Genomic DNA, 22222 nt, shown 5'->3' with positions numbered 1-22222 from the left:
CCTGTGAAAGAAAAAAGCAGCAGCTGTTCTTTGCTACAGTGAATTAATTTACTAACTGGCTTACCTAGTTTGCAGCAGAGCTGAATATTCAAATTGCTGCTCTTCAGATTGAAGAAGGACTGGCAGAAGGTTGAAAAAGGCTAATGTAACTGGGATGGTCTGAGGATCTAACTGAGAAAAGAGCTAGGGAAAGCAGTAGTAATAATAGTAAGTTATTATTATACCTTTTACTGAGTTCAAGGGCATTCAGAAAGGGATTATATGCCTGTAAGCTTGGCTCTTTTAACTGTATTAACCTAGTTTAGGTTCTCCTCCCTGCAGCCTTGGTGTTTGGCAAAGGCCAAGTTAACTGCATTTTGGAAACTACCCCACCTCGACGCGCAGTGTGTGGAAACTGAGCAGCCTCGGACCCCCAGCGCTTTCCCCGGAGCCCGGGCACGGCGCCTCGGCCAGGCTCGGACGGCGCTGGGCGGGGAGGGTACAAGGGCTCCACCCCGAGCCCGCCGGTCGGCGCTGGCTGCGGGTGGTCCCTGGCGGGGCGGGGCAAGGGGCTAACGGCCGCGCGCCGCGGCGGGGCGGGAAGGGCGCGCGGCTGAGGGCGGTGTCTCGCTCGCCTCAGGCCGCGGGAGGGGCCGGTACCGCGGTCGCCGTCGTGGCTGAGCAGAACCGCTCCCGCTGCCGGATGAGCAGGTAGCTAATCCGTGCCCTATTTCCGTCCTCTTGATATTCCGCCCCCGCCAAAAGATGGCAGGAAAATGCTTTTGGTGTTTCATCTCTAGACTGCTGGCCTTTTAAAATCTTTTATCTGTTCTTCCCTTTTTATATTTGGGATGATCTGGAGTACTTGTGAAGACTTCAAAGTCAAACTCTGATAATGAGCCATAAATCATACATGGCTCATCTGAGAGGGAGGAGAGATGGGATGAATGCTAAGATAGTACTGGAAGACTTCAAAGGTCTGTTACACTGAACAGTGTTTCTCAAAAGTTAGCAGATGCTTCCTTAGCTGCTGGTGTGAATTTTGATTTCAATAGAACACTAACAATCCAGACTTCTTCCAAGGTACAGGATTTGACCAGGGGTTTAGAAAGGAGAAGTACCCCTGACCCTGGCCGCCCCTGTCCTGCTGTGGCTGCGTGAGTGCAGCCCAGGCCCTGACTGACGGGATGCTCCCATCAGCCTCCGCATGAGCCCCACTGACCTCCTATGCCCGTCTTCCTGAATGGTCAAACCGCGTGCTCTACTGCTGCTGAACAGACAGATTAGTACATCTGTCCTTTATTTAAAGTAGGGTTTTTTTGAGGCTTGAAGGGATGTTACTGGCTTATTTTCCATAACTGATAGGGAAGAGTTAATCTATTTTCTTTTATAGGCAACATTTGCCAGAAGTCTGTTGCAGCAAATCCTGTTGTTTATCTTTTCATCCTCGCCCTGTGATGCAACAACAGAGTTGGGCTATTTGCATTTTAATGTAGGCTGGCTTATGAGTATTATTTTGTGTACCTTCTGTATGTTACAAAAGAAAAAAGATCCAGTTAAGGTCAAGATATATCTTCCTATAGTGTTCAAAAAAACTCTTGTGCTTCTTATATTAAAGGCTCTTTAATTGTATAAATGTGTATTTAATTAAACTTTACTGATATGAAACTAGCTCCAAAGTGAGCTCATTTTTACAGCCTTTCTTTTGTTAAGGCATACGTAGGTAGCTTTTGTTTTCTCCTGGGCTATCAGGGGGGTATCAGTAGGGGCAAAAAGAGGTGAGGAAGACTTGCAAGCTTTCTGCTGTTGTGGCAGCGTTAGATCTGCAAGAAAATGAAATGCATATATAGTACTACTTCTAAAAAGATAAAGGAAAATTAATTATTTTTAAACATTCCCTCTCAAAACACATGCTTTACCAATGCTATTCTAAGGATGTGTATGGAGCATTTGAACTAATAGAAGCAGCAAAGGAATGGGGACAATTGGTAACACTAAATGGAAAGCAGGGCTGTCTGTCTTCGTTAAGATGACACTGGTATTTCTTAGAGCCTTTGTTCTACTTTGAGAAGGATAACTAATCCGTTATTAAGCTGTATTTATCACTGATTTAACGTTTCTACCTGGAGCTAGCTCATTTTTGAGAGCTTGAAATAGGTTACTATGATGTTTGCATCAACCTTTCTTTGTGTTTGGGACTTGGGGTCTGGTTAAGGGACCATCTTTCTGCTTCCAAACCTGAATTTCACTCTGACTGCTGCTCAACTAACTCTCAGATGCTGACACGTTAGGTTTAAGTAAAGTCAATGCAGTGGGTTTTTCTGGTTTACATCATTCATGTAATGTGATTGTTTCTTTGGTGAAGTAAAATAAATTCTTAGTTTAAGAAATAACGTCTCAGTTCATGCTGATTGTCTTTGGTTTTGATCAATACCAATAAAACCACCTAGTTATGGGTTAGTGGCTCACTGAGTAGCAGTAGGAGGCTGAGTGTTTTACAGTAGATGTCAGACACACTTGATCCTCTACGTAACATTACTTGGAGCTCCAGTTGTTGGCTGATGACAAAGTTGGCAACCTATTGTAAGGAAAATTAGATCAGATTTATTGTGATAAATGACACAGAGATAGGTATATCTTTAGTGACTGGGATGTCTTTGGTGCCTCACAACAGTAACATGGAATCACCTGATTTCTGCAAAATGTTAACTTACAAAACATAGCAACACAGTAGTTATAAATGCAGTGTTACTCTAAAATACTGTATTTCCAAATAAAATCTTTGCCATGAAAGAACATGTTAAACTGTGTGTGTATCAGATGATAGTGTAAAACCAGAAAATGTGAAAGAGTATACATTAAGAAAAAATATTTAATTTATACTGTGTACAATATTATGAACACTGCCAATCTAAACAGAAAAGAAAACAATTTTTCCTTTCCATTGTAGAAGAAGAAGGGATTACAACCAAAATGGAAAATCAAAAGGTGCAGAAAAAACAGTGTGGTAAGATCCCTAATATAATTTGTCATTTATTATCTGCATCGATTTTACGAAGTTTTAGCAGACTGTGATAGATCTGTCATGGTATGGTGAGCTGTTGGGGAAACGTTCTTTTTCCTTGTTGCCAAATTTTTGGATTCTGTATTGGATAGCTAAAGGGCAAATCTAATGACAAACTTTCAAACAGTATATAATACCACCACAAAGTCCTTTTTTTTTGTTAATATTTACTCACATTTTTACTGTATTTTAACTTCTCTAAGAAACCCCAAACCTTACAAGTATTTAAAATATACAATATCTGCTGTTACTGTTGCAAATAATTATCAAATAAGTCTCTTTATTATACCCAAAGGACTAAGAAACAGATTTTCAAAGTGGTTAACCTACCTAGGGTTGTATGTAGGTGCCCAGAAAATGCTTGGTGTTAACTTACTAACCTAACAACCTGATTCAAGATTTTAGCTGCTGTGGTAAGTGATTAAGTCTTCTGTAACTAAATATCAAATAGTAAGCCTTGCTTTGTTGGATTCTTTCACTATTCACTCTAGATTTTCAATTGTATTTTCACTCCGAATATTTTCATGGTTCTGTATTATTCACTTAAACACACTTAATGCACCTTGCAATTGCAAGTTTAGTATTTAGTAATTTACATCACATTTACAACAGTTACTAGTAATTAAAGGCCAGGCATATTAAAAGAGGGCTGTTACTTTTGCAAAGGAAATCATGCTCAAATAACAAACTATGGAGAAGAATATTTTTAGGTTAGGTATGTTTGTTATTTATGGATGGGTAGAAGAGGCATAGCTCCATTTTTGCTCACTGTTTTTTTTTTTTTTCTTTAAAATACATATACTACATTTTTGGACAGCTTTATTGTAATACTAAATAGATTAATATAAAGAAAAGATAACTATTTTCACAAAGTTTTCTGTGTTTGCTCTTAGATGTGAAAACAGATCTGAACTTACTGCTTGAATGCCTTAAATACCAGATGGACTGCCCTGTATCTCAGAAAGAGGCTTTGATCACTATTTATTCAATTTGTCAACAAAACAGTAAGAAGTGCTTTTCCTTAGAAACAACACAATCATTTATGTTCATAATATATGTTAAGAAGCTGGTTGTCAGTGTAAAAAAAACTCTAAAAGATAATTGAGAAGTTATAAAATCTTGGAAGGCTTTCATTTTGCAGAGAAACAAAAACACAAGTTTAATTTTTGTTCTTTTTTCTGTTGTAGGTGAAGCAAGCGAATATTTTCGAGAAATTGGTGGTTTGATGTTTATAAATGATCTTGCAAAGTCAAGTGTTCATTGCATAGTAAAGGAAGCGGCTTTATTTGCATTAGGAATTATAATGGAGAGTAATGGTAATAATAAGTAATATTATTTGTATTTCTGAATGAATTATGATCCCATGTTATTACTTCTGCTTGTGCTTTGTCTCTGTTATTGTTAAAATTGTATTACAAGATTATCAGCTCAAGTGAGGGGCAGTAAAGGTGCCACTTTTCACTGTCCATCCCCAGATTTGGAGAAATACCTTGTTGATTTGTGTAAACAGCATGTCTTTATGATACCAGACAGCTGTACTACTTCTCTGCCTCGGTGGCAAGTGTTAAATGATTCAGATGGTTCCAAAGTTTGCCTCGGTCCTGGTTGGTGTAGAACTGACTACAGGAGGAAGCCCTCAGTCACTTTATAGTTCTGTTTTGTCTCCACTCACCACATGTTGGATGCAACTGAGACTCTAGTTACTATATTACAAAAAGAATTTAGGATTATGAATGGCTTGCTTTAGGACTTAATGGTTTTTATTTTCTGGTTTCAGTTTATTGTCAACAAACTTTGTGTACTTCTGCATTGTTTGAAGACCTCATTTTATTTTTGATTAATAAGGATTCTGGTGTGAACTTGAAAAGAATGTCTGTTTATGTCATCTTAGTACTGGTTTCAAATAATAGTAAGTTGGTTTTTTTTTCTGTGTTATAACACCAATTTTTTCTGTTTGCCAATCTGCAGTACAGAAATTTGGAACACTCAATAAATAATGTTTTGGTAAAGTTAATTTATAAAGATGAATGGTTGAATGTAACTGAACCTGAATTGTGTAAGTAGGTCATTGCTCACTGGGATTTCCTTAAATAGCAGAAAATGTTTTAGTTCTAAAAATGAAATTATAGTTTAAAAAAAAATGCAAACCAGTAGTTTCTGACAACGTATAGAAAAAAATTAGAGAAAGAAATGAAACATTTTTGCCAAAGTGTTGGTGTGATTTGGTATTTGGGGTTTTTTGGGGGGGATATACGCTTAGGAAATGGAAATACAATGTAAATATGTAAATTAAACTTGACATTAAGATTTTGTCTCAAGTTGCATGTGTCTTTGGAGCCTTGCATGTGTTCTTTTTTAGAAAGTGGGCAAACCTATGTCAGAGATACAGGCTGCATTGGTCTTCTGCTACAGTTATTCAGGTAAACAGTTGCAGTTCAAACTGAAAATGATAGGCTATTTATGAGTTACGTTTGCTTGACTATTTGGGACTTGTTTGCATTGTTCTTAACAGAACAACTCTTTCCACATCTGTGGTGAATCTGTCAGATGAAAATACTAATCAGTGCTATCAGCTGTGGTCTTCAGTCTGCAGTACTCTCTGTGCCTGTGTTAACAATCCTCAGAATGGTAAGTGTTGTTAACATTGTGAAAAAGGTTTGAAGTATTTCTCTAAAGTGATAACAGTTTGTTTTCATTTTTACTGTTCAACTGAAATTTCATATTGCATTTTGATTTGGACTTATTTGTTTTCACTTTTCCAGAAGATAATCAAAACATTTGCTGTTCAGTTTTTCCGTATGCCAAAGAGTGGCTTGAAAGTTGCACAGAGCCTGAGATAGTTCGTCCTATTTGTTCATTTGTTGGTCTTACAGTTGCAAATAACTGTAAGTACACCTTAAGCTTTAAATAGTTTTTCTTTTGTAAAAGTAATTTGATAGTTATGTGTGTGTTTTCTTTTTGCTAATCTCTACAAATTCATTTGCTGTACTTCCAACTTTTACTCTGAAAACTATATTCCACCATCTTTACTTGCACTGCCTTGTGCTTAAGGCCACAAACTGGCTATATTTACTAAGGTCAGTAAAAACTATTTGGAAGCTGTTTTGATTAAAAGTATTTTACAAATACAAGTCATTATTACATCTCTGAAAACAATGTCTTAGGTAGAACTTGGCCATAATGTTTGCTGCTTGTTTGCATGTATTAGGGCTGTATGTTTCCTGTAACTATTTTATAAGACAATTACTACATTTTTTGAGATTAATATCTATCCAACTTCAGTTCTGTTGTATGGGTGGTAATGTAATGATTAATACATGCACAGAAAAATTGTGATGAGCCCAACTGATAAAATGCTAACACAATTTGCAACTTGTATTATTTAAGACACATTTTTTTTTCTTTTTTCACTAAGCATATGTGCAGAAATATTTTGTTTCTGTTGGAGGATTGGATACGTTAGCTAAAGTTCTCATCAAGCTGATGCATGATTCCTGTATGAGTCACTCAAGCACAAAACTTGCAGTAGTAGTAACAAAGACTCTGGATGCCTGCATTGCTAATGACTGTGAGTGAAAAGACTGCTACCATTTTTTACATATAGTAATTTTTAAATGCAATTTTTAAAGTCTAGTTTTGGTGGCAAAGTGATATGAATGGATGCTAAAAGGCAATTAAGTTATATACATCCCAGTTGATACTGCAGATTTTAAAAATTCAAACCTCAGCTCATCTGAGGTGGGTTACTTTCGTATTGTTGCTTAAACAAACATAATGAAATTCAAACTAAAGTGAAAAGTAAAAATACTAGGGATAGTTTTGTGTAAGTAAAGCTGAGAACTGGGTGTGGCAGTCATCTTGGATCCTGGAGTTAGAGCTGCGTTTCTGTAGGCCTATGCCTCAGCTAATAAGCTTTGTAAGTGTTAGGAAGCTTTGGTAACTCGGGTGTGGAGCTGAACAAATGTGGTACATCTGCATAACACATCTTTATTCTGATTTACTGTCTGGATAGTGCTATCCTAAATGAGGTCTTTGTGTATTCCATCCGAACATTTTGAGAAACCTATCAGCCTGATGAATCTGTGCTGTTGGCCGTGATTATTATATTTGACACTTCTGCCATAAAAGCTTGCTAACAGAAGTTCAAAAAAGTTTAAAAGCACATACCTGCGCTACTTTTGAGCCTAGTTTCAAAGAAGTTGGTACGTGACAGGATTAGGTTTCAGCACGTATGTACTAGCAGTGGTGTTCCTAGTTTCAGGAAGTGGTTGGCCTCTACCAGCAACATTCCTGGCTCTTTTTGTGGTAGATAGTCTATGTGTCAAACTTTATTCCACGCTTTCTTGCTCTATTCTGGAATGATAAAGGATGTGGAGAAACTCAGAAGAGGTCTACAAAACTTGCACATCGCAAAGCCCTTAATTATCAGATCTCCTACCATATCTCTATAGAGCACAATCTGGGAGAAAGGGCAGAGTTGGATATGGGGAGTAGCACGGGCAGAATTACTGCACCAAGAGGGATGTGGTAATTTTAAGTGTTAGAACGAAAGAGAGAGAAGAGAAGGACTATGCATGCCTAAGTCTTTTAGAGGTCTGTAGAGTTCCCTTCAAAAACAGTGTTTTATGCTTAGTAAGTATACAGGCATCATCCATCTAGTTTATTTTTCTTCAAATTATTTTTAACATAATAGCTGCCATGGGTGTTGTCTTGACAAAGTATCACACTGTGTCAGAGCTACTGAAGCTGCTGTCCAATGACACTCTGGATACAGGAGAAAAAATTAGTATTATTCTAACAATTGGACACTGTACTGAAGTTTGCGGTAAGATTTTTTTTCTTTTTTCTTTCTGTCAGTTTCTTCTATATTCTCATACACTGACTACTTCAATGGTGTCATTTCGTCAAGACTGGAATACGAGGGAAAGTTCCGTCAAATAATGTAATAGTAATATTAAAAAAAAATGTTTTCTATAATGTTCCATCTTTAAATTTTAAAACCTGTTAACAGATAGTATCTTTAAGAGCTTAGAAAAAGTAGACTATTATGCAAGAATTCAGAGCTGGGCTTAGGTATCACAGGGTAAAATTCCTCCAGACGTGAAAATTACTACAATATATACATACCAAATAAGTCTTTTTGAGCTCTATTTTAATGGTCCTTGATATATACAGCTTCTGTCCACTGTTTACATAGCTATTATTTTTTTAGAAAGCTATATAACAGTATTGTTTTTGAAGTAACATAAGCAGTAGGTAACCCTGAAAGGTTTTTGCCAGGTTCCTCTGGGCTTTCCCAAGCGTATCTGGTGAAAATATAATACTTAAGTTGGTATTTTATGGTAGTACAAGCAAACAGAATGGGACATAATGAGATACTGATCATTGTTTATTTATACTGTTTTTTCTCATGTATGTTCAGAACAGCAAAAAAAGGTATTATGTTCAAAAATCCTGATTGATTATCATACTCTAAATGTCAATAACAAGTTCAATAATTAGGTCAGTAGGTCATAAATCTAATATTTTAGATAAATCTGATATTTTAAAAGATACTTTATCATGAAGAATTAATTGAAACAAAGCTTAATGGAAAATGTCTTTCAAATAGAAATATGATTAAACCAACAGAATAAGAGTTTATCTTAAAATGTCATCACTGACAAAAATAATCATATTTCATCTTCTGTTGATTCCTTTGTTTTATCAAGTTTAGACAACAAAGAACTATTTTTAGAAAGCTGTCAGTTTTATAAATACATACTGCAAATGAGATCACAATTAAGAAATTTAGCTAATTATATAGTTAATGAGGAGGCACAGATTAACTACACCAGGATTAAACTACTAATTTTATTAGAGTTTTGCTAGTTACAAACTTTAAGCTTTTGATATTTCTGCATCTCAAGGCTTACATAAATGTAGCATATATACTTTAGGAGTATATACCAGAGGAAAAGAAATACAGAAGCCATAATTAAAGTGTTTTAGGTGTCAATTATATGAGTTTGGATCTCTGTCATATAATTTGTCTCAGTCCTCCTTCAGTTTTCTTACAAGAACTTTGAGCTATGGTCTAGAGTGCTTCTGCTGCAACCGGGGTAGCAGGTCATTACAGCATCCTTGGATCCATAGTGAAAATCTCTTTTCCAGAATTTCCCTGAAATTTACTAGTATTAGTTTCTAAAATTAATGTAAGATTAAGTGTGTTTAAGGATGAAACCAATCTATTTTCCTTTACAACATCCTATTTTAGAAGAAAACCAGTGTGAACTGCTCCAGAACAATGGTCTTCCACTTATGATTCAAGTATTAACTGAGTCTCAGGATGAGGAACTAAACAAAGCTGCTACTTTTGTGCTGCAAAACTGCAAACAAATGAGTAAGCTTACTGTTATTGCTTTAAAAATTACAGAGATGATTTCAATCTTTAAGTTCTGTTGACTTTCTAAATTCTTTTAACTGTAGCAGCTTTGTAATTCTGTGTACTCCAAGAGAAGTTTTTCTGCAGAAAAGTTGCGTATTTCCCACCATGGACTGACTATGGCATTTAGGCAGAAAAAAAGAGAAGTAAAAATTCCAATGATGTTGCAGTAACGCATTTGTGAAACCTATATATGTAGGCCCAGTTCTTAAAAACTTTCCCATCTATGAATTATGTGCAAAATACTAACCCTGTCATTTAACACACAATTGGTTCTCTAGTCCTGGGTATGTACCATAGAGACTAAACCAGTAGATAATCAAGCCTGAAATCACCATGACTACAATTATTTTGCAATATTAAAATATCTTTATTTTTACTTTTAAAATAACCTGTTTAAGTGTTTTTAATTAACTGTATAATACTACCAATGAAACAGAAAGACACCATGTCCTTTAATCTCTAAAGCATGTAAGGTATTATGCAATTGATGTAAGGTATTATGCAATTGATAGTTGGTAAAAAGCACGTATCTACATTTTGTACTGAAAACATAACATGAGAGTTTTGTTTAAGATTGAGGAGGTATGGTGATTTTCAGTGTCTATTAATATGGAGTTGTTTTTTAAATAAAACAGAGACCCATACTGGTAAAGGACCTATAGAGTTAGGACTAAGTCCATGATAGAAGTAATTTTTTAGAGCACAGCATCATTGTGTAAACAGCTTATAGTAACTATAAATGCAAGCTCACCTCTTGTAACTGCAGTTTATATTTGAAGTGTATTAACATTTATGTGTAAATTTAAATTAACAGTTATATAAAATTGCTACTAAGAGGTTATATTTTGCATTAAATTATTCAGGCTGTCCCTCAATGTACTAAAATATAATAAATACTTATTAAGGTGTTCAGTGATAAAATTTGGAATATTAATATTGTTTTATATTTTATAAAGCTGAACAATTGTCCCTGAAAATAAATGATACTTCATTAAACATGAACAATGCAGAAGAGTTGGATGTGGAAGTCAGAAAAAGAAATCTACAAGACTACTGGAAGAAAGCAAAAGAAATTTTACACAGAATAAACTTGATTGAAAAAGAACATGATGAGGTTGGCCTATTTACAGAAGTAGGGTAAAACTAAGCAAATCTTTCCACAGTTTAGGGAGAAATAGAAAGTAAATCCTTATGATAATTTCAGTGTGAGCTAGAAAAGTAAGGAAAACATTGGACGTGTGTGAAACTACAACCTGCAACTTTTACCATTACTGTATATCATACAAAATTAGAACTATGCAGGGCAATCAGAGAATGCAGGCATCTGTATTACTATGAAGAATTTTGGTTTATTAGAAAACCAGTTTTTCTATAAAATTTAGATCAATTAAGTTGGAGAAACAAGAGTTGGATTTATTTTTAATTGTAATTTTATTTTTAAATTTTAAATTTTAGTTTAGTTTGAACCTATAATTTTAATATTTGCACACATGAAATGCCCATGATTGTACAGCTATCATGGATAGATGATAATGGAGAAATGTGAACATAAACTGAAATCAAGTTGTTTCATATTTTCTTTGTGCTGTATAACTACTTGGTATCTCTGGGTGTGGAATAGCAAGTTTTTGTTTAGCTGGATCTAAGTTAATTAAATTTTTTCATTTCCAGAAATGCCTTGTATTAGTAGCAAATCCATTGCTTCAGCTTGGAACTATCACTTAATAACTACCCCTTCAACACCTTCAGCAGCATTGCTCTCTTGGCTCTCAACTCGGGTTTTTGAAGCTTCTCTGGAATTTGCTTTACCTTTAGAGTTAGACGGGTCTATCCTAGTTATTGTTACTAGATATATTTAATATTTTTATAGAGCTTATATAGTCACTAACCAGTATTTTTCAATACAGGAAAGAGTGCAAGGAAGAGTATTTGTAGACAGATCTTCAGAAGCCAATATTGAAGCATCAAAATACTACGAAGTGAATCCTGCTGATCCAAACGCTTATATAGAAAGAACACATAAAGTAGTACATTGTCCACAGTTGACCTCTAAGTTGGATGATCAGGTTCTTGCTCAATCTGTAAATTCTTTTCCACTGAAAAATGAAATAGTGAACACTATGGATCCAGTAAATGCTTCTACTAGACAAAGCGAACAGAGTAATATTCCATGTTCAGTTAACAAACTGCAAGCAGACAGTGTACTTCAAAGTCACAGTATAAATGAAAAAACTGCTTGTGTAAAAAATCAGTCTATTCTTCAAGTAAGGTAAGTATCTTATACCTAAGCAAAATATTGTTGCTTTTCTTTAGTAATTTCCAAATAGAATGTCAGCCTTTTAAAATATCTGTTACTATCGTTTTTTTCTCCTAGTGAAAAGAAATAGCCTTTTGGTGGCTCGCTAGTGAATATTCTGTGGAAATGTTTTTGACATCACAGATCAAAGATTATAGACATAGTCTTTTTCTCTGAATGGTAGGCTTCTGAGGGATTGTATAGAGAACCTGTTACAGACCATGTTCTAATGCCTTCAACATAGTGATGAAAAAGCATCCATAGTTTTTGCCTCAAAATTCTCACTGATTCAGTAGATCAAGATTCGACTCATTGGTTTGGACGAAACCACAGAGACTTCTGTAATATGCAGCTGCTAGGAAAACAGCAGTTACAGAACTGCTCTGCAAAAAATTGGAGTGCCTGCCAACTAGGGAAAAACCTTCCCCTCATCCCCCACCTTCTTTTCTCCCCTCATATTCAGTTGCTTCCCTGCCTGGGAAGAAAAAGATACAGCCTTGTTTAGTCATTCACTGTTCTCTTGCTCATTGCTCTCATAGAAATGCTTATTTTCCTTTTTCTTTTGCTTCTTATGGTTATCTTTCCTACTGATAAAAAATTAATTATAGGCAGCTTGCAAGGACAAGTACAGATTCCATTATCTTGAATTTTTTTCTGGCATATCCCTCATGAGAGGAAATGAGAATGTGTGAACTAAATTATGTTTCTCTCTCTTTCTTGTTTTTTTTGAGTTCCACATTTTTATTGTGCTTTTTTATGGCTGGCTGGCTGGCCCCTGCTCCTGTGCAGTTTCCTTGCATGCATGATATTGTATCTTCCACAGAAATGATCAAGAGTCTAGGATATTTTCCATGGTACATTCAAGTAAATTTTGCTTTACTACTGATTAGCATAATTTCACACAGCTTCTTTATTTGTTGTTCTGACCTCTGAAGCACAAAACTATTAAGAAATCAATTAAAAAAAAAGAAGCGCTCTGTGCTTGCATATGTATTTGTGTGAAAACAGGAGTTACCCAAGCATAACCACAGATTAGGCTCCTTGCTCCTGCAGCATTTGAAGGTAGTCAATGACGCAGAAAAGTGCATGATCATCATGTCATAGGAGCATGTTGGTTGCATAAAAGTTAATCAGTGTAAGAAAAGAAGAAAATCAATTACCTTTTAGAGCAATTGCTACACCTGGTGAAGGCTACAGTATTTTGAAGTCTTTGTTTCATGTGCACTAAGCAATCCTTATGTGAACCAGAACTGCAAATGACTCTGGAAACCAGCATCCTTTGAAAGCACTGCATTCCAAATGCTGGACCAGACATGCTGAACAGCACTGCAAGGGATGCTCATCACAGATCTCTGGTAAACAGATTTCTAACACAATGATCATATGCTGCATATCAGAAGTCCAGTAATTTGGCATAATTAGAATAATTTTTTTAGAATTTTATCTTCTATACATTTAATGTGGTTTTTGTTTTGCCTTTGGAATGTGTGTATTAATTTACAGGTAAACGTATGTGGTGAAGTTTGATTTTTTTTTTTAATTTGTTCACATTTTGATCTTCCCAGTGAACACTTTTTTAAACAACCAGCAGAGATTGTTAAAAATATGAAACAGATATGCACATCAGGTACAAATAGCTAAACATATTTCTTTCTTAGATAACTTTGTTCTTAGTGAGATTTTAATTAGTTTTGTGTACTTTTATGCTACTTTTTTATCAGAAGTTATATATCATTAGATGACAGACTACATTATGTATAATATCCTTTAATTGTTTGCATAGTTTTGGAATTTTATATTGTACAGAATTTTACCAGGAGAATATTTATTCTACTTTTCTTATACTACATATTTTAGCTTTCTTTTTTTAATTGATTTTAACTATTCAAATAAATGTATCACAGATAAAATATTTTAAGTTTAGTCTGAACGCAATCTGTACTGAACAATGAAAGCCATTAACAGAAAATGCGTAAGGATGCTGGTTTTGTACTTGTAAGATTGGGGATAAAACCTACCTATGAGAGTGACTTCTGCCTGAAGCTATTCCAACATGTTGAACATGTGTTCAAGATAAATGTTCTTCAGATTTGCATTGATCTTCTTGGTATGATATATTTATTTCAGAATTGGGATCTGTTCAATCAAATCTTTATTCATAATTTAGTTTCCTGTTAATTTATAAAACTTGTAATTATTCATTAGATTAGTATTTGCCAGAATGGTAGCTTTACAGGTGACCAAGCTGATCTCCAGGTTATACCTATTTAAATGGAGACTAAGTATTATTCCAGTACGTCACATTTTTCAGCTGCTGATTCTGAATAGAAATAAAGTTTATGGAGCTTAGTTAAGCAATGTAAGTTTACAGGGTTATTTTACTGTGTTCCAGTTGAAGTAATGTGCTTTGGGAGAGTGATGAAAAAGCACTGAATTAAATGTAATTATTCTGGATTTACAAAAATGTAAATGCGATCCATTTAACTTCAGGAATTTAATTTGGATTTTCTGCTGTTATGTAACTTAGACTTTAATAATCTACAAATAGAAAATACAGTTGGATATAGGTATGCTGATGGATGATTACGATGGCAAAAGATAGGTTGCATTTTCTTAGTCTTTTTTTCCCTTTCTAATGTAGATCAACATTCATTCTACTCAGAGATAACCAAAGAAAAAAGTACTTCAACTACATCTGCATCCCATAAAATGGCACATTTAAGGTGTTTAGGTAAATATTATCTTACGTCTTTCTTTCCTGAGTGCATAAAATGAAGCCTTAAAGAGTCAACAGTGCAGTAATAAACCGACATACAGGAATTTTAACACATCATTTGGATTACCTATTATGTAATTCTTAACTGCTTCCTCTTCTGCCCCCAAAATAAAACATAAATATTGAAATAAAGCTTACATATTCCAGTTTTGGTCTATGTATCTTTTATTACTATGGGTTTACTGACAGAACATACAACAGCTTAAAAGACGACACACTACTTACAAGAATACTTAAGAGTGGGTGTTTTCCTCCTTTCTCTGATTGGAAAGAGGGAGGAAAAACATGTAGCCCTGCCCTGCTAAGCCTTCTAAGTATTCTGCAGCCCTTCTGTTTTTTCTGCCTTACTGCTATAAGTGCAGGCAGTCAGTTTTATGGTAATCCATAATTGCAGCCCTCAGTTACCCCATCTACTTTCTAAACATGGTTTATCAGTAGTTTATAAGAATGCTGCTGGTACTCAGGATTTGTATGTGGATTTTGTAATCAAGCCTGTGTCTCTTTATTAAACAAACAACACCCACCCCAGCCCCCAAACCCCCAAAACAGCCCATAACCCACCTTTGATTATCATTTAGGCATATGAACCCAAGTTGTCAAACTAAATTCAACCTGAGTTTTAGCACTGCTTTATCTTAGGCTAGAATATTGCAGATATGTACCAGTGCCCTTGTAGTTCCTCACAGTGCAGAACTTCTTCAGCTGATGTAATGAACTGTGAGAACATCCAAGAATAACTAAACCATAAATTACCCTAGGAATGTCCTCAAAAATGAACAGGAAGGCTTCCTGTGAGGAAATTTATGCCAAAGCTAGATGTATCATTTATTCAGGTTAATACAGATAACTGTTACAGAGAAAGTTTCAAAGCATAGCAAAGACATATTTTGCATTTTGATTCCTGGATAAATGTGCAAAAGAAACTGAGGCCCTTTTCTTGCCATCCCACTAATATTTTTACTTCTGTAGAGGATCCGTGCCTCATTTAGTACTTCTGGAGTGCTTGTAGTACTTGAAGTGCAGTATAACTTGGTCCCACAGGTCAAGTTGAAAACATTTTTTGTTTTTTCTGTTTTGGTTTGTGGTTTTGCTTTTTTTTAGAGAGCAAGTACAAAACAAGAAGTAAGTATATTCAAGATGATACATAAAAGTGTAACCTTTTTTGAGATGTGTATATGGAAAACTGGAGGTCAAATTGTCGATCGTAGTGAGCAAAATAAAACACTCAACTTCATGATAGTGTCTATAGCATTTGTGCTTGCTGTTTCTACAATATACTGTTGTTTTTTTTTTTTTTTTTTCCAGGTTGTACAGCAGGAGGACTCTCCTTCAATAGTAAAACCTTTACCAAGGTGTTGCAAAGTTGTCCATACCAGTGTGAGAGTCACAAAGTCATTCTGGAAGCTGAAGAGAGATATAAAAAGGAACTTCGCAAATTGGCTGTTTGTAACAACAGTAGATATGCAACTCCTCATGAAAGTAATTATGATTTTAAAAATTTTTTTAGTAGTTGTAACTTACTGGCTTAAATTGTATTTAAAATTCTGACCTTTTTTGGGTCTGATTCTGATTGTCCTGTTCTTGCTCTTGTAAACTCATTTAATTTGATTTACCAATGATTTGTACTAAGTCAGATCAGAACTAGCCACTTGTGTTTTAGGATCTTGTGTATTTCTTGGCAGTAGTGATACATCCCCATTATAAGCTTTGATAAGACTGTTCTGTTTGCCAGTTAGTCAAGTACTAATAGATGGGAATACATGAAGTTGAAATAAATGTGAATGGATATATGACATCATAACAAGGTCATTTCATTCTAGTATTACATACTTATGGATGTAAGAGGCTTATAATTCTTAATGAATTAAAAGCGCATCCTATATTTTTCTGGTTTAAGGGAGGCATTTTGAAATATAAACAATTAATAATAACTGGCATTTGTACTGGTGTCAATCTTATATTTTGCAGAAATACTGCTGACCCCAGTGAAGAAAGACAGACTGCATACAGAAATATCAACTTTTAGGAGCAAAAAGGATAGTTTCCAAAGTAAGGTATTGGTTTGGAAATTAATGCAAAAGGCCTTACTAATTCATTCTTTTGCAGGACTTTCCCTATCCACAGCTTTCCATGGTAATTATGTTTGGTTTTTTTCCTGTGGATTCTGTGAAACATCTGTATGTTAACAGGCTAGAATATGCATAGTCTATAATCATGAAATTGTGTTAGGCACATTAGTTCACAGTGAAGTTATCTGGCACTTGCTTTGTAGATACTGCTTTGAATCCTGTCAGGGTTACTGCCATGCCATCTGCTATTTTTCAGTTTTGTGGCACTAATTATTTAAAATGGAGAGGGATAGTCAGGATCAGAACACAGTACAGTTGCCTGTTCCTGGATTCAGCATCACTCTATCATATAGTTATAGCAATGTTATCCTATTATACTTGTTTCTGTTCCTGCTTGGAGCTCTGCTAAGGTCTTGGGTCTCTGTGTGCTAAATAGCTAAAGGGGTAAACCTTAATGTATACAATACTAGAGCAAGTAACTGAGAACAACCTATCAGAAAATTAAGTACAGGAGATCTATTTACCTGTCCTGTACTATGAGGTATTGAATAAGATGTTATTAACAAGGTAGAGATGGAAAAGTGAATATAAGTTACATCAGTTTCTGCAGTGCAGTTTAGGAACTCTATTTTTACAGAACCATCAGTTGCCCATAAAACCTGGTATTATTTATAATACAGAACACCTGTCCATTTGTAAATAGCAGAGTACATATCTTCTACAGTATTTTATTCTGTAATATAGCAAAAAAGTTAATTTTTTTCCTTACTCTGCAAATATATATTTTTACATAATTCACAAGGAATTTTCTTCAGAATGTGGTGTTTGTGGGTACACCCTGTGGAGCTCCACCTACAGTCATACATTACTACATTCATCAACTAGTACCCAATACTGTTTCTTATGAATGATGACCAGAAATTTTAAAGTAGGCTGAAGCAGCTCTCTAAATCAATACTTAACTTCTAAAACATTAATATTACTTTAAAAAACATTGACTTTTGAAAAATCAGCCCACCTATCTGGAATTTATTTTCAGTCTCCTATTTCCAAAAAACTTGTTCACATCATTACTTTATTAATTTCTGGTAAAAGCTAGTAGATTGATTTTTTTTTTTTATATATATATATTTTTTTTCCCCTTCAGATTCAGAAATTAATTAATTTGGCTATGATAGCTGTAGAGGTCTTTTAAAATAAAAAAAACCCAACAAACAAAACCCACAAACTTTATTTCATCTCAAGAGCCCATTGCACTAAATATATTACCTTTTAGCAAGTAAACATTTTCTGAAGTAAACTGAATTTTCCAGTCTTTCTTCCAAGACCAGATAGTAGTATGGCTTAAAAGATGGTTCTCTCTTAAATTTTAATTCCTAAAACATTACCTGTGTGTGGGGGGGTTTGTTTGTTTGGTTAGTTTTTGGTTTTTTTAAAGAAAGATGCATAATGTTTTATTGTTTGGGTTTTTTTTAAGGTATTCTTTTGACTCCATTTAGAAAAACCAAATCTAATACTTCAAATAGAGATGAACATAGTAAAAATACTAGGTTGACTGATGACTATAACTTGATACCTACATATGAAAAGTGTGAGTATTACCAGAAAATTAATTCTGTAACAAGCATACCTTAAAGATCAGGGTTTTGCATTGAGAAAAGCACCTGTGCTTGCTTTTGGAGACAAATGGCTAAGGATTTAGAGATACATTCTTGTACCTTCAGTCATAGTGTTATTGACGTTTGACTTAATTCCTATTATTTGCTAGTTGCTTCCAATGCATAAATAATCATCATATGTTGATATCAATGATGAGAAAAAGATCTAATGAAAATGAGATATTACTAATAAAGCAACATTTACATATTCAAGTTCATTAGAAGAAATGTTCCTTTGTCAACGCTATATTCAGTTTTACAGTAGATTTCACTTAGTTTAAAGTAACTAAGATGTGGCCTTGTTCACATTTTCATAGCTTTCAAAAAAACCCAAAATGCTAACTTGAAGAGACAAAAAGTAGAAGAAATGTGCAACCAGGAATGTCAGTGCTTAAAAGAAAATCGCATATATTCACGTGACAAAGATGAGGTTAGTTATACAAAGCCTAATCATACACTCACATATTTATAAATGTCTGAATAAAATCATTATGAACTGCATAATTTCTTTTTAAGTCACCTTTAACAGGAGGCCAATAGCAAAGTGAACCTTATTAAAAAGCTATTCCTCTGTTGATTCTACTCCAGACATACTAATTTATCCCAGAAATGAGTTAAGCATTTTTCAACTGACAGTCCTTTCTGAATAATGGATATGGAGGTACGCTTTTTCCTGCACTAATGAAAATTTGCATAATATAGAAATAACAGAAAGGAATTCCTAAAACAATAAACATACTAAAGGTATGAACTATGTAGGCATGACAGAAATGAAGGTAAAGGTCATGGAAAAAATACCGTATTTCAGTAAGCGTGTGACAGTGAAGAAATCTTGAAGAACTATTGTTATCTTGACAAAGAAATAATTTCTTTAGAAGTACTTAAGATTGTGTTGTCAGTAATAATGCGTTACTTCCAAATGTGAAATAGTATGTAAATTTACATAATTTTTAATTACACCAAAATAAATATTTGCAGAACAATGAAATATGTTCCTTGGACATGAACACAAGAACTTTAAACAAGGGAAGAAGAACCCGAAATGATTTCACGACTGAAGAAATTAACTATCTTTTGAATGGAGTAAAAAAAATGGGTAATCACTGGAATTTAATTCTGTGGTCTTATCCGTTTCAGAAAGGACGCACAAGTGTTGATCTTTCCAAGAAATACTACAGGTTACAGTTGCAAGTAATTATAATTTAATTTTCTATTAATCACATATGCTGTCAGCTCAGTTTTCAGCTTTTGCCCCTGAAATGGCTTGCAAAATAAAATAAAAAAAACCCCGGGCTATCACAATTTGCAACCCACAGGATTGTGCTTTGTGTCACATTTTAGCTAATGCGTGCTAAGCATTAGAATGATCTCTGATGTAATTCAATCAGGGCTTGTGTGCAGAGAGAGAAACTAAACTGGGAAAATATTAGAGAGCCTTTGAACCTTCCAATGCCACCTGCCAGGATACACAGAGGCTAAAAATTTCAGTTAAGGACTCTAAATCAATCCCTCTATTTATTAGGAAGTTGGTATTTTCTCTGTTCAGTCTCTTTTCTCATGATGGTTTGTGAAAACCTCTGGCAGCTTTCACTGTGTTTAACGTGTACGCTCCTCACACAAAGATGCTCTCTATGGATGGGGTAGATGGCATTTCTGCTGTGATTTGGATACCTGTGGGAGTGTTTAGTGGCAAGTGTTTTTGTACTGAAATGTTTTCTAAAACTGTGCAGTGTTTTGTGTCAACATTTGTCTTGATATTTTCTCTTTTATCTCCGTTTTATAGAGGCAAGAAAAAAACAAAGGTCATCAATAACATCTTTCAAGAGTATTTTGGATTTTGTTGCAGAATGTTGAAGAACAGCATTTTTAACAGTGAGGTATTGTCACAACAATACGAGCCCTTGGAGAATCCAGATTGGCTCAGACTCATGTTTTTCAGTGATAACATTCAGTGACAGAGTTGTTATGCTTTGTAAATTTAAATTACATGTAATTTGATAAGTTTTTTCCTAAATAATGCTAACATAGCTAACAATCTTTATCAGTAAAATTTATGGGTTTTTTTCTAAACTTAAGTTAACCTTCTCGAACATTTGATTTATGTAACATTTGATTTGGCTTTTTTTTAATGTTTTTATAGTTTGCTTTATACCATTTGTAAGAAAAGGCTATATTGCTAGAATTAATCTTTTATGTCAGAAACTGGTAAGTGTTAATGTTGTTGTGTCTGAATGTTTCCTCTCAATCAGTGAAATGTTTAAGGCAGATAAAATAGTTTGTCGTGTGTTTAGTGTGCTGTGTGTGCAGAAAAATATATCTATGGCAGAAAACACCAAATGTATGGTTAAACACTGCTACATGTAGTAGATGAATCTTATCTTGGTACAGTACGTAAATTGAAATAGAAAGCTTGTGGAAATGTCAGAACTTCTGGATAGAAGATTGCAGCTGAACCACACGCTAAGTATTTCTTGCCTGATATCAATGACTGGGAAAACAGTCCTGGACCTACATAAAATACTTCAGCATTGAACTAAGTTGAGTGCAGGTACTGATAAAATTTGGCTTCTGTTTACAGTTGGACATTTTTTGGTGTATTCAAGTGAGCGAGCAGAACCACCATTTCTGCTAATTATACAATTTTTATAGACAGCTTTAGTGAAAGCCTTAGTAACTTTTTTCAGTGATAACCTCAGTATTTCATTTGTACTTTTTATCTATTCTGATAAAGGAATAATTAATTGATAGTTAATTTATTATGGAAAAAGTTTAGTTATCTTATTAGCACTATGTTTTCACTACCATGTAGCTTAAATGCTTAAAAACAGGCAAGATAACCAAAAACTGAGAGCTTGCAGTAAAGATGATGCCAATGATATAATAAATAGGTCTTCTAATATTTTGGGCTGTTGCAATTTTATTTTTATATTATTATAATATTCAAGGATCTATAAAAGATGTCTTTGAATGGAGCTATTCAAAGCAGTGTAGTTAAATGTTGGTATATGTATTTGCAGAATATGAGCCAACAGGGCTGCTGAGGGGCGGTATGCACAACGGGGAGATGTTGGTCTGTTACCTTACAAAGTATTTTTCCAAGGACTCAAAAGTTGGTCTGGACAAGCTGCTACTTCACCTATTGACTAAATGTGTATTAGTAATCCATATTATTCTGGCCTAAATATATTTCAAGTGGAGAAAATATGTAAGGCATAAATCTACTTGACATGACATCAGAATATCGCAATACTGACAATTTACCTAATCTTAGGTATAATTTAGGTCAGAAAGGACCTCTGGAGTCCGTAAACTAATCTGCTCCTCAGAGCAGGGCTAATTTTAAAGTTAGTCAAAGTCGCTCAGTACCTTGTCAAATTGTGAAAATCTTCAAGGATGAAATTCCCACAACCTCCCTGAGCACTTCTTCTGGTGCTTCAACTACTCTCGTAATGCAAGTTGCTGAAACAGACATCATTGAAACATTCTCGTATGGTCCACAAGGGAAGAGACATGGACAAGAAGCAAGCAGAAACCTGTGGTGCGAATTTGTGCAAGTCAATTACTCTTTTCTTTCCTTTTGATTGACTGTACGGTCTTGATAATCTTATTAATTTTCTTGCATAAATGCTTTGAAATCTACACAAAACAGTCGTCATAAAAATGTAATTGCATAAGAATAATTAATACCCACTACCGTATTTAGCACTTTGAAAAGATGAACAGACAAATCAGAACGAAAGCATGTTTCCAAAACTTCCTGAACTTGTTTTGTAGCTCTATTAGAAGAACAAAAATTATTGGCGGGGTGTAAGAATTTGGGTGGCAATTAAAGCTCGCAGGCAATTTCCTCTCGGTACGTTCGGCTGCCGCACGGCACGTAGACCCCTGCGCGCTAGGGCCGCGCAGCTGCAGCCAGGCGGGGAGCAGGGGCCGTTCGGGCAGACCGGCCTCAG

General features: G+C 34.8%; 1 protein-coding gene across 3 annotated transcripts; it reads left to right on the top strand.

The window, feature by feature from the left end:
• Positions 1-95: 95 nt before the first annotated feature.
• TERB1 (telomere repeat binding bouquet formation protein 1) lies at positions 96-21899 on the top strand. 3 transcript variants are annotated; one of them, XM_054840287.1, is made up of 21 exons: positions 96-690; positions 2930-2986; positions 3937-4047; positions 4231-4359; positions 4821-4952; positions 5403-5463; positions 5556-5671; positions 5806-5928; positions 6459-6611; positions 7737-7868; positions 9300-9425; positions 10427-10584; positions 11378-11739; positions 13015-13121; positions 14408-14497; positions 15848-16021; positions 16511-16591; positions 18089-18202; positions 18587-18699; positions 19407-19460; positions 20053-21899. In XM_054840287.1, the coding sequence occupies exons 2-21, from the start codon at positions 2953-2955 to the stop codon at positions 20080-20082; spliced, it is 2400 nt and encodes a 799-aa protein (XP_054696262.1). In that variant the 5' UTR covers positions 96-690; positions 2930-2952; the 3' UTR covers positions 20083-21899. The 3 variants fall into 3 exon arrangements, with proteins under 3 accessions (XP_054696262.1, XP_054696261.1, XP_054696263.1); XM_054840286.1 differs by lacking the exon at positions 96-690 and adding an exon at positions 1453-1471 and having other exon boundaries at positions 19248-19460; XM_054840288.1 differs by lacking the exons at positions 96-690; positions 2930-2986; positions 3937-4047; positions 4231-4359 and having other exon boundaries at positions 4919-4952; positions 5381-5463; positions 19248-19460.
• Positions 21900-22222: the final 323 nt, after the last annotated feature.

The sequence above is a fragment of the Grus americana genome, chromosome 13 (assembly GCF_028858705.1).
Source record: "Grus americana isolate bGruAme1 chromosome 13, bGruAme1.mat, whole genome shotgun sequence".
NCBI classification, from domain to species: Eukaryota; Metazoa; Chordata; class Aves; order Gruiformes; family Gruidae; genus Grus; species Grus americana.
The sequence above is the reverse complement of the archived record's forward strand: the minus strand, read 5'-3'. Positions and strand labels throughout refer to the sequence as shown.